Raw genomic sequence first — 12863 nt, 5'->3', positions numbered from 1 at the left:
AAGGTGTTTCTAGCCTACCTTCAACACCAGAGGTGGGACCCATTTTAGTGTGATCAAGAATTTATGAAAATCTCAAAGAAAAAAGAATTATAAATATATATTTTTTTTATTTGTGTATTTATATTGTAAAAATTAAAGTTTGCAATAAAATAAATTTAATTGAATTGGGGCAGCAGCAACCCATTGATTGACAGTTGAACGCTACTACACTTACAATATTAGGTTCGAATTTTTATTAAAAAAATATTTGATGCAGCTAAATCTGTCATGATTTGTGTGTTGATTCCCACGTTATTAAATTTTAATTTTTTACGATATTAAATCAATTATAAAAATTGTGACTAATTATCATCGTATGGAAAAAAAATAGAATTTAAATCCTTGTAAATTGTTTCTCTTTTTTTAAAAAAAAGGAAGAAAAATTGTTGTTTTTATATATAAAGATAATTTATTAATTTACAATATCATATGAAATTTTTTGTATTTTTCTCAAATTCAAAATTATAGGTTTCAATCCAGCCGTCCATCCAAATAGACAATGTGTTACACGAAATTAAAGTCATAAGCTCGACGTATATACTATAAATAAAATTAAGGGATAATTACACTATCATCTCATGAGGTTTAGTGTGATTACACATAGACCTCATGTAATTTAAGAAATTATATCTAGCATCCTTAAAGTTTGTTTCCGTCTAACAAATAAGTTCATTCATTACTCAAAAATTCACCAAATTTACTGATATTAACAATATATATATATTTGACTTTGATTGACTTATTACTGATTTATTACAGGTCAAATGAATTTTTTTATGATCAAATTATTCTTATATTTTTTCACGTTTTAATGAATGTGACGAGGTATATTTTCACCAGTATAAGGATAATTTAGTTTGAAAAAAATTATTTGACCTACAATAAATCGGTAATAAATCAGTCGATTGTAAATATAAATTTTTATTCAATTTTTTGTTAATTATCAACAAAATTAGTGAGTTTTGGGGAAGGTACTTATTTGTTAAACAAAAATAAATCTCAAAAGTGTTAGATGTAATTTTTTAAATTATAGAGAATTTACATCTAATTATATCAAATATCAGGGTGGGGGAGGGGAGTGTAATTAATGAAAAAAAATAATAACGGTGGTATATAATAAAGCATGGAAACATAATATAAATGACAGAATATTGGAAGTGCCAATAATCATCCCAGGGAGAAGGCGCGTGACACGCGCCAGAAGAGATGGTGGGGGTATTCTGTCAAATCTGCTGTTGGTTTTATCTTCACAGACAAAAGCCGTTGGATTGAAACAGAAATTTCACTAATAAACAGTTGTTTTTCCCCAAACTAAATTTTAATTCGGAATATTCCGATTTTTTTATTTTTAATTAATTATTTTTCAATTTTTTACTAAGCATAAAAAAGTGAAAATTTATTAACTAAAAGAAAAAAAAAACTAAAAGAAACAAAACGCGGCTGCTGTACCCCAAAACCAGAGTCTATTCTCTTTCTTTCTTTTCTCTCTCTCTCTCTCTCTAAATTTTTTCTCTCTCTACTTCTTTTCTGCTCATCGTCTTGAGCTTGGGAGATCGCATAACACGATCTATTTTCCACGATACGTAAATCAAAGAGAGCTGTGGAAATTTATGGGAATTTGTCTTCCTCGAGTGTGTATTGCTGCACGCGCATATATACCACTGCGAGAAATAAAGCCTCTTTTTTTTTCCCCCCTCCCTTTGTCTGTTAGGTGAAGAAATCGAAGTATAAATCTGATCAGGAAAAATCATTATTGGGTTTTTCAGGGTCTCCAATTTTGGAATAAGGGTGTTTGAGATTTTCGGAGAAAAGTAACGGTGGAAAAGAAAAGCTTAACTTTTCTTGAGGAGTTTTTATTGTTGTTAAGTTTTTATTATTGTTTTTTTATTTTTGTTTGATGATATCTGTGGGTAGTAGAGATGGGAGAAAGAGGTTAGGGTTAGGATTAGAGATGGAGGAGACTGAGCTTGAAGAAGGAGAGGCTCTTAGTTATCGTGATGAGGAGGAAGATTCCACCATTGACCCTGATATTGCTCTCTCTTACATTGTAAGTATCACGAATTTTCTCCTCTATGCATCTTGATTTGGCCATGTAAACCACTTCTTCAGTTTTTGGTGTAATGTTGAATTTGATGTAGTAGGATTTATTTTGACCTTATTTTTTAGTCGCGAGGCACCTGTATAACCCCTGCCAAGTAGTTACTGTTGACTGGCGTTATCATGGTTATTGATCAGCAAGCTCTGTTTTTATTTCGGGTTTGATCAGTATCTAAAGGTGAATTTATAACTTGCCTAAATAGTAGAAAATCATTAATGCTCTTTATTGTTAATTATTAACTTACTATTATTGATGGGCAATTGTGCGTTCTATATGTGATCTCTGTATAATTCAGAAAGGACGTCCATGCCTGTGGAATCATTTGATGCAAGTTATGTGTAGTTAAAATACGACAGGAATCGAAGTGGTTAAAAGATGACAAGAAAATCGATATCTGTCATGCAAAGTCTGGTTTCTTTGAATTCTTACAGGAAATGGATAAGTAGAACTTAGCCCCTTGGGCTTATGAAGCGTATTTTTGTGGAATGTATTTTGTTCCCCCCTGAATTTGACTCTTACTCAATTTGTATTTTTTCTGAAGGAGGAGAAGCTCCAAAATGTTTTGGGGCATTTCCAGAAAGATTTTGAAGGTGGTGTTTCAGCTGAGAATTTGGGTAAGTTGAAAAGAGTATCATGTGAAGGTTTGGACTATATAAATGTGAAAATTGAGAATGCATAGCATTGATCACAAACTTGAATTACTTAACAGGGGCAAAGTTTGGTGGCTATGGTTCATTTCTACCCACTTATCAGAGGTCACCACCTTGGTCCCATACAAGGAGTCCAGCGGAGGTCCGTAACTATGATTCACCAAGATCCCCAAGAAAGCTACATTCGGAGGTAGGTTCTCATACATCTAAATGCACATGCTTTTTGTTCATTATCTTCATCTGGAAAAGGAACAAGAATGAATTGTGGGACATGAAATTCAGGATTAACTTAAGCTGTTTGAGTTTTTCTCTGATTTAGGATCAAAGACAAAACTCGTTAGCTTCATCAAGTGCTTCTCCATCAGCAAGGTCTGGTGCTGCTTCAGGAAAAGCTGCATCTGCTGGAAATACCTTGAAAGGCAATGGCTGCCTACAATATAGACATGCAGAAGGGTCCAGCTTAAAAACTGAAGTCAGTAAGAAATCTGTAAATCCTTCTGATCAGAGAACTCTGAAGGTCCGAATCAAAGTTGGCTCTGAAAATTTGCCGACACAAAAGAATGCTGAAATCTACAGTGGGCTCGGTCTTGTAGTCTCTCCATCATCTTCGTTGGATGACAGCCCTGCAGCTAGTGGAGGGCAATGTGGTAAACTTTTGGATGTGCCAGAGGAATCACCCACCAGTATTCTTCAGGTAAATGATCCTATTGGTCTCTACGAAGTGTTGGAGTTAGATGAACACTTCTTTATGAATAAAATTTTAAACTTTTCATTGCTGCTGTGTTGGAGCAGATTATGACATCGTATCCTGGGGAACTACTTTTATCCCCTCTGTCGGAAGATCTGATTCATCTGACAGAGAAAATGAAGCTTAGGGGAAGATGTGAAACTAAATCCATGAACAAGATGAACAGAGAAAGTTCTGGGACTTTAGTGAATGGATCTCTTTCTAGCAGGAGTAATCAGAAAGTTCTAGACCAGAAAAAATTGAAGTCATATGAAAAGGATGATGCCTTCTCCACTGAATTAACAAACCCGAAAAACAACGGCGATAAGGATAATACTGTTTCCCTCTTGAAGAAAGAAAAGGATACTGATATTGACACTTTAGGTTGTGAGGAACTTGTCTCTAATGCTCTGAAACTTCCACTTTTATCGAGTTCTCAACATGATGCTCTGAAAGATGAAGCGAAGGGAGAAATCTTCTCTTCATTCACAGAGAAGGAACATTTTGATAGTGAATCTGCCCAAGATATTGGCAGAATTGAGAAGTTGGGAGGAAGGATGGGTTCACCAGGTCAAGTTTTCGAATCTAGAAAGGGAAATCTTGCAAGTAACATTGCAGCTTTCCCTGAGGTGAATGTATGCAAGGCCGAAAAATCTCATGCTTTGGACCAATCTGAGTCAAATGTCTCTAAAGGAAGTAAAGCTCTCAGTGCTGCAGAACCCACTGGTCTGTCGAAACAGGCAGTTGTTCAGAAAGGAGGATCTGTTAGTGAGGAAGGTTTTAAACCTGCTCGTGAGAAGTCATCTACTGGGGCCAAGAGGAAACAAAAGGTAGCTCAAAGTATAGATGCTCAAGGTGCATATATGACAAAAGATGAATTAGTGGTTGAGTCTTCTCTGACTCCTAAAAGTGGGAAGAGCCCTCATACTAAAGGCCTTGTCTCTAAAAACAATTCACGCGATCTCCAGAAGGACCATGAGAAACCAAGGGATACGTACAAGGACTTCTTTGGAGATGTAGGATTTGAGGATGATGATAATGAATCGATTTCAGGGGAAATGACATCCTCTGGAAGGTTAAAAGATGCACAAATTGTTGGAAAAAGAAGTTTAAGCGAAGATCGTAACACATCAAAGGACAAATACAGTGGTAAAATTTCTGAAAAGCCACTTTCCGCAGAAAAATATCCTAGATTTACTTCTCATTTGCCTCCTCCTGGAAATGGGCCAAGTTTTGAAGCTCCAATAGGAATGGTTCCTCTGGTTAATGAAGATTGGGTCTCATGTGATAAGTGTCAAAAGTGGAGACTTCTTCCACTTGGTACAAATCCTAAGAGTCTTCCTGATAAATGGCTTTGTAGGATGCTTACCTGGCTGTAAGTTCTATCAATTTTATGTATACTCTCTTCCTGATTTACGTGACAAACATGTTTGGATGAGTTTATCTCTCTAATCACTAGGCTAATGGTTTTAGTTGAAAATTATCAACTACTGCCTTGATGGTCAAACTGTTACATAGTTCTTGTTAGCCAGAAATTTGGAGCCTCTGACAAGAGCTATGCCTCTCTATGTATTTGTGTGTGTGTGTGTGTAGAAGTTCTTCAATATAGACAACTTACGGTTCTACAATTCCAATAGGCCTGGAATGAACCGCTGTAGCATCCCTGAGGAGGAGACAACTAATGCTTTAAGAGCCCTTTACCATCCTGCTGCTTCAGTTTCTGCCCCTGCTTCTGAGAATCAACAAATTCAACCTAATAATAGTGTTGTGACTTCAGTTGGAATGGCCTCAGTCGATGCTAGGTACCCTGATCAAGAGCACCAAACTGTTGCTGTCCACACCGCCACAATCAGTGGGAAGAAGAAACCTGGGTCAATTAAGGCGGCAAATTCAAATGATTATGATGGTTCTACTCAATCCTCTAACTCAAGGAAGAAGAACCTCGCAACATCTGGAAAAATAAGTAATTTGAACAGCGGCAACCTGTCACCTTCTCCAGATGGATGTGAATATCAGCATATGCGACAATCAAGTAGTGGACTTGAGAAGTACAATGACATTAAAAAAGAAAAAAAATCACTTGTCAACTCTTCTGATAGAGGTATATCATTATTAAGCACCTTGCGCTTTTTCTAAATCCATAAATGCAGCTTGATTATGCATGTTAGTCGTATCTATCAATTCTAGTCTGAGCTTCTCGGACTTTTGTTTCTCGAATTATCTGAATGTTGTCTTTGAATGACATGTGAAGGTACAAGCTTAAAGATAAGAAGCAAGCGAGAGGCTGATACGGATGGTTCTAGAGCTTCTAAAAGAATTAAAAGTGAGGAATTACATTTTGATGATGAAAATTGCACTTCCGACAATGGTGGGACTCCCTCAAAAGCAGGTCGTGCCTCTACCAGTTTGTCAAATAATACATCAGGGGGTGATCGGCGCAAGTATAACAAGGATTTGAGTGGTGAAGCAAAGACAAATATGGTCTCAGAAATGATGCATATTCCAGGTACTTCAGACAATGGTTCGCTCCGTTCAGGAAAATGTGATGAGAAGGAGTCTGTTAGGAAGAGGAAAGCAAAGGAACTACATGGTTCTCAAACTCATCCAGAACCCATATCTAGTTCAGGACGTCACCTAGACTCTGGTGATTTTATGGAAGAAATGTGTGAAAGTGATCACCGGAAAGAAAAGAAAGCTAGAGTTTCAAAGTCGGGGGGAAAAGACACTGATGGAACCAGAGCTAGTGTAGGAACTGAGAGAAAAAGTAGGGGTATGAAGGACCAGCATAATGGGCAGTATCTATGCAACACTCAGGCGGCGGATTATTTGAAAAGTGATGTGGGTTCTTTACAGCCTCCAGTTGCTGCCAATTCCAGCTCTTCCAAGGTATCTGGCTCACATAGAAACAAAACGAGTGGCCAGGAAGTTAAAGGTTCCCCGGTTGAATCAGTTTCTTCATCTCCTTTGCGATTCCCCAAGGCTGAGAAGGTTACATCAACTAGCAAGAAACTTCTTGGTAAAGATGATTTTCGTGATTCTGGTTCTCTAGCTGCTGCTAGTCCAAGAAGGCTTTCATGTGGTGAAGAGGGGAGGAATGACCGAACAGGAGCGGTGAAAAATGATGCAATGCTCACTGTCAATGATCATGCTACTGATGTCTATAATGATCATTTGGGTCAGAGTAATCAGTATGCTAGTGTAAAACAACATTTTGATCAATGTAAATCTGAAGAGAGACCAAATACCAACAAATCTCATAATAGTGGATCTCACTCGAAGAAATCTGGGAAGGGGTTGTCTTCTCATTCTAAAGACAAGACTCATGCTTCTGGATCTGAATTAGATAAATTTAATAGCAAGGCTTCTGATCCTTCACATGATTCTTTGGATCAAGTGCATTTGTATGAGGAGAAGTCAAAGAGTAGAAGAAACAAGCCCGACGATAAATCTGGCACTCCTAGTAAGGGTGATAAGCTTGTTTGCAAGAAAGATACAGCTGGAGGAACATCAGGAGAGAGCAGTAAAGGACAAAGCCAAAAGAAACTTGGTCATGATGGACAGGATGCTATCAAAAACCACGATAAGAAGCATAATCTTCAATCGGAGCATGGCAATGAGAAATTACCCAAGAAAAGCAACCAGGCTGAACTATGTGGGAGTGGGAAGTCAAACTCACTTCCACCATTGGCAAGAGTTCAGACTGAGACTGCTGCCAGTATCCACCCTGTTTCTGTATCTAAGAAGGAAATTGGTGTAAAATGTTTGACAGATGATGCAACTGATAATGTAGATGCCCCAAAGGCACCAAACCAGAGACAGAAAGCTGAAAACACAAATGGAAAACCTATAAGGCATCCTACTCCAAATTCTCATAGGGTTCGGGATGTTGAAGCTTCAAGTCCTGTTCGAAGGGATTCCTCTAGTCATGCTGCTAATAATGCTTTAAAAGAGGCAAAGGACCTCAAACACCTGGCTGATCGTCTTAAGGTCTGTTCACATTTTGGTGATTCTGGCATAGTTTACTCTTTTTCTCAACATTCCATAACAGGGTTCTGTTTTACAGAATAATGGATCCACCGACAGCAATGGTTTTTACTTCCAAGCTGCACTCAAATTCCTCCACGGAGCCTCTTTGTTGGAATCTGGAAGCAGTGAATCCACAAAGCATAATGACTTGATGCACTCAATGCATATATATAGTAGCACTGCAAAGCTCTGCGAGTAAGCTACTATAACCACCTAGAATTTGGACTATGCATGTGTCTTATGCTTTATGCTTCTGATTTTGGGAACTGAATTTATCTGTTTAAATGTCTTGTCTAAAGCTAATATTTTGCTTTACTTATTGAAAAGTGGTCTTATTCAGTGATTATAACATGTATGATACATTCTTGTGTTCTTCATGGACAATCCTTTAAAAGCATTAAATGTTTGTTTTTATACAAGTCAGTTTGAAGCATATATCTCATGTTTAAGTTAGTGATTAATCCCCAACAGAAATGGAGTAACTGGATAGCATTTCTCTATGTTTAAATAGTTACTTTTTGCTAGGTTTTGTGCCCATGAATATGAAAAGTCGAAGGACATGGCTGCTGCTGCTTTGGCGTATAAATGCATGGAGGTTGCTTACATGCGAGTTATATATTCGTCACATACCAGTGCAAACAGGGACCGGAATGAGTTGCAGACAGCTCTACAAATTGTCCCCCCTGGTAAAGGCTAGATGCAATATTCATTTGTGATATGGTTTAAATCAAAATCACCAAGTTGCTACTGGTTCCCTTATCTTCTCAATTGAAACTGTGACAGAGATTCACCTTAGGATAATAATTAGGCATTTGGTTATTACACCATTGTCAAGTGCTACCTCTGCTTATACTATTGGCAGGTAAAACACAGGAAGTCGAATAGTAATCCACATTTGTTCCGCTGAGTTATTGTGGAATGGATTTCTATGGTATAAGCTTGTTTAATTAAGCTGTGCTGAATTTAATCAACAATCAGATTGCTCTCTGTGTCTGCTTTAAAGATTTCTTAACCTTTCTAATTTAGTTTTCATAACCTGCAACAGCTTTGAGAGTGCTAATTATGGTTCTCACTTATTATTATCATTTAGGCGAATCTCCTTCCTCCTCTGCCTCTGATGTTGACAACTTGAACCACCAAGCAGCTTCAGACAAGGCTGCCTTAGCCAAAGTTGTCGGTTCTCCTCTAGTTTCTGGAAGCCATATAATCACTTCACGGAGTCGTTCTGGTTTCTTGCGTATTCTAAACTTTGTAAGTATGCCTAGAATAATCAACTAGCCGTAGCAGAATAATTATTTTATTGGGCTCTGGATGGAAATCAATATATAGGTTTCTCAATCATCCAGATGCAATAAAGGTTGCCTTGAAATTCTGAGCGCTTCGACTGTACTCACTACTCACTCTGTGTATATCTAGTGCGTAAAAAAATTTCACATTCAGTGTTGCTTTTTGTAGGCACAGGATGTTAACTTTGCAATGGAAGCCTCAAGGAAATCAAGAATTGCTTTCACAGCGGCTACTTCAAGACTTGGAGAAACCTCGCATAAGGAGGGTATCTCTTCACTAAAAAAGGCGCTTGATTTCAACTTCCAAGATGTTGAGGGTTTGTTGCGCCTTGTTCGGGTTGCAATGGAAGCCATCAACCGTTGAACTGCCTCTGGCATTTTTCCAATTTTGGTCTCCACATTCTACATGGGATCTAGGAGGAAAAACAATTCAAAAGATCTCCTTCTCACTGAATAATATGCAATGCATCCTATCACCCGTTCCATCAGGATATCACCCTTGTAAATCTGTACAGTTATACTTGAGTTCACAATGCCTCTTTCATTATTTAATACAGCTGCCTTTTGACAAGAATAAGGGCCTCAATTCAATTGGTAAAGACTTCTGCATGGTGCATGATCGAGTATATGACTGAAGAAATGACCTTCATTCAGTTGATCCAAAGCCCATCTGAATCATTTAGAGATGGTGGAACTTGAGTACATATCGCCTCCCATGTTTTGATACAGGACTGTTACAAGGTGATCCCGAACCGCAATCTATGGAAGTTGGATCCTAGGAGGACTTAGGGTCAGGACTCTTGCAATTCATCCCTAGCTCATAAGTCAAAGTTGCCCCTGGTGACTTGCCCAGATCCAGCAAAATTTAGTCAAGGAAAGAGGATTACATCATCAGGTTAATTTCCATTGACCATTATACTCTCTGAAGATTATAATCCAGCCTTTTTCTTCTGGCTCTTATCATGCATGATTTGATGTTTGCAGGTTTGGTCATGCATTTTCCACTCTTGCCCCTGATTGAATCTGCCTTATATGTCAACATAGATGGAATAAGTTGCCGAAATATGTTTATCTGGATTGAACAATAATATAGTAAGTCATTTATACTTCCAGATGATGAATGTGTTGGAAGTGATACGCGAAGGTGTATACGTGAGTATTATGAGTAGTGGATTCTCTAGCAATTACAGAAAGGTCTTCGTCCATTTGAGTTTCTCCAAAATCCTTAAGCCAAAATCAGTGAAGCAATGCAACTCCTTGTTCCAGTGGCCTTCTGGATAGTGATGCTCAATAACGTCTGCAATTGTTAGGTATTTCATTGCTCTCTCATTCCTTTGCTGAGATAACAAAATATTGCAATAAGTACGAACTTAGACCTGGCATTGTTTGTTCTTATTTTGTTTTGTATCCAATTTAGAATTTCTGGTATTGTTTTTCATCAATAAACTACAGCTCATAAGTTTGTGCATGTGTTGATCCCTTTCACTAAGCAAATATCAAATTTTCTCGGTATCTAGATTGTGGGGATTAAGCACTTTTGAAGGAGTGCATTCTTGATGCTAATTAAATGATTTTTGGTGCAGGTGCCAGGTAACAGGAGATGCATCAGGATTCTGAAGAGTACATATAGGTCAATTTAATTTGTCTTTATTCTTGTGAAAGTTTGGGCTTTCTAACCTCTTTGTTTTGGACCAATTTTGTGGCAAGTTTTGCATTCCATTTTCCTGTAAATTTTGAAAGATTTTACTTTTCCTGTAAAGATATCTCCCGTGGAGAGGATTACATCAAAGAAAACAAAACCCTCTATTCAGTAAATATGTTTGGTTTCCCTAATTTCTCTCTATGCTCGTATATACTGTGATGTCAAGATCTTAGTACGGCTGCTCTGCTTATATCATAGCCGGTGGAGAAATGACCAATGTCAAACTTATCTCTCCATCACTAATTAACAAAAACAACAATAACAATACTATTTGCAACGAAAGATCAGACATGAACACAGATATAATGCTACATGACATTCTACCCATTCTTGAGAAAGAGAAAGCAAGTAGTACTTCTCCCTGTTGTGACAGTAAATCCCTTACAATTTACATAGTTTTGGATAAAACAAAAAAACATGGACGCTAAATATACATCAAACACTTGGCTAAGAATTAATGTTGTAAGTAAGTACATCTAATTTGCAATTTTCTAACCCGCACTTCTGTACAGAAAAATTCTACAAGACAAGGAAAAAATTCAACAGCCCCTAACGACCCGCACTTCTGTACAGAAAAATGTATTACAAATCAAGATTCTATATATAATTATCAAATAAGTGAATAACTTTTAGCATATCTATAGGCATATATGGCACCAGATAGACAGGCATTTGCTGAAAAAGGATTCAAGAATGCACAGCAGGTCCCAATTCTGATATCTACCAACGATGGTAACAGTGTATCTGCCAAGCTGACCACGTGGAAAGAAGAAGAGAGGCCTGCTCTAATTTCTGATTTAATGATTAGTGAAGTGGCTGCGGTAGTTGATTTGTGCCGACATTCTCCAAGGATTTGAGCTAAATCAACTGCAAAAGCAAAACTGGAACCCCCAAGCAGCTTCTCAATATTGAAATCTGTTTCAAGCTAAATACCTGAATAAGTTGGGGTTCTCTTTATCTCTTTCCAAGTAGTCTCGTGTTATCAGATCTTCAATTCTCTTTAAAATCAGGCTGCAAAAATATATTGTATTACAAATAATTCCAAATCAACACAAGGCGGCAGAATGCGATTTATGTAGGAAACTGCTTATAGGTATGAAGGTGTACACAAAAAGAAGTTTTTTTTTAATTCTAATTTCCATTTTAGAACTATCCCCATCCGGTCCCTTCTCCGGACCCAACAGTGATGATTTTCTCAGCAAAAAGAAGCATGCACTTTATTTGAAAAAGAAAACACTATCCTACCAGCACTCCATTGAAAAGCAGGAGTATCATTTGACAAGATAGAAGGGATAAAAATAGTTTACAAGTGAAAGAAACAAGGGTACTAGACAACTAAAGTGAAGCATAAATAAATCCTGAAACAAACAACAAAAAAGCACAAATTAATTTAACAATACAAAAATGAAGATCTAAGGCCATGATAAAATCACCATCCAGATTGAATTACTGCTGGTCATCTTCCACATCACTGGAAATAAAAATGTCTCTCTTACCTTGAACATGCGGCTCAACTGTTCAACGCACTCCAAGACTAGCTGTTGATGGCCCAAAACTTTATGGCTTTTCATTATGCGAACAATAGCAGCATCAATCGCATAACGCCTATCCTTGTCAACATCTTCAACTACCTTTTTCCTATCATCCACAGAGAGTAGAGGTATCTGAAACACCAGAAAGAAAGAACCTTCGCCAGAATGAAGCAGATAAAAAGGAGATATGAAACAAGACATCAAAAAAATTCCTAACCCTGATCCTCCTCATCTTGTCTGTGAACTTCGAATTAAACTCAAAATAATCATTTGTAGACACAGATTTCGTATTTGGCTCCTTATTTAAGATCTTGTACTTGGCGCATGAAAGTGACTGAAGCAATCTAAATAAATCATCATCACCCAAATTCAACTGAATCGTGATTTCTGAATAACTCAGCCTATCTGCATTATTGAACAGCAGCAGCACGGCAGCCTGATAAATTTTAAAAACCAAAATCCGCATTAGATATCCAATTTTCCTCCTCCTCTTTGTGGCTTCTAGAGTAGCTGATGGCTGGAGTAATTCAAAAACAATTAACCTGGAAAGTTCCAAGTATCTGCTCAACGGTTTTCTGCTCAAACTTCCCATTTATGTTGCAGGTCCCCAAAGAATAAATCCATGCAAGTTTCCTGTGTTTTGTTTTCGTTTGGTAGAACTCCTTGAAAACCTCAACGCACTTCACCTGAAACAGGAGTTGCCAGAAGAATGTTTAGATATTCATGCATCACAAAAAACAAAAGGAAGACATAACAAATGGCAAGAAGTTGGAAAACTTGTTGGCCAAAGAAAAGGATAACAC

General features: G+C 37.4%; 2 protein-coding genes across 3 annotated transcripts in view; one reads left to right on the top strand and one right to left on the bottom strand.

Annotated features, from left to right (window-relative positions):
- LOC105163168 lies at nt 1491-10659 on the top strand. Of its 2 annotated transcripts, none has more exons than XM_020694919.1 (13): nt 1491-2086; nt 2679-2751; nt 2847-2977; nt 3107-3481; nt 3580-4889; nt 5152-5615; nt 5766-7501; nt 7578-7735; nt 8066-8226; nt 8631-8791; nt 8996-9721; nt 9940-10136; nt 10410-10659. In XM_020694919.1, exons 1-11 carry the CDS (start codon nt 1937-1939, stop codon nt 9188-9190), a joined length of 4914 nt encoding a protein of 1637 aa, XP_020550578.1. In that variant the 5' UTR covers nt 1491-1936; the 3' UTR covers nt 9191-9721; nt 9940-10136; nt 10410-10659. The 2 variants fall into 2 exon arrangements, with proteins under 2 accessions (XP_020550578.1, XP_011079717.1); XM_011081415.2 differs by having other exon boundaries at nt 9811-10136.
- Nucleotides 10892-12863, bottom strand: part of LOC105163167 (cullin-1) — a 4756-nt gene continuing 2784 nt past the window's right edge. The window contains 5 exon segments of the mRNA XM_020694786.1: nt 10892-11530; nt 11532-11539; nt 12025-12192; nt 12278-12496; nt 12603-12757. Of these exon segments, the coding sequence (XP_020550445.1) occupies nt 11449-11530; nt 11532-11539; nt 12025-12192; nt 12278-12496; nt 12603-12757 (632 nt within the window). The 3' untranslated portion in view covers nt 10892-11448.

Source organism: Sesamum indicum, linkage group LG6 (genome assembly GCF_000512975.1).
Source record: "Sesamum indicum cultivar Zhongzhi No. 13 linkage group LG6, S_indicum_v1.0, whole genome shotgun sequence".
In the NCBI taxonomy this organism is placed as follows: Eukaryota; Viridiplantae; Streptophyta; class Magnoliopsida; order Lamiales; family Pedaliaceae; genus Sesamum; species Sesamum indicum.
This window is presented reverse-complemented; position numbering and strand designations above follow the sequence as displayed.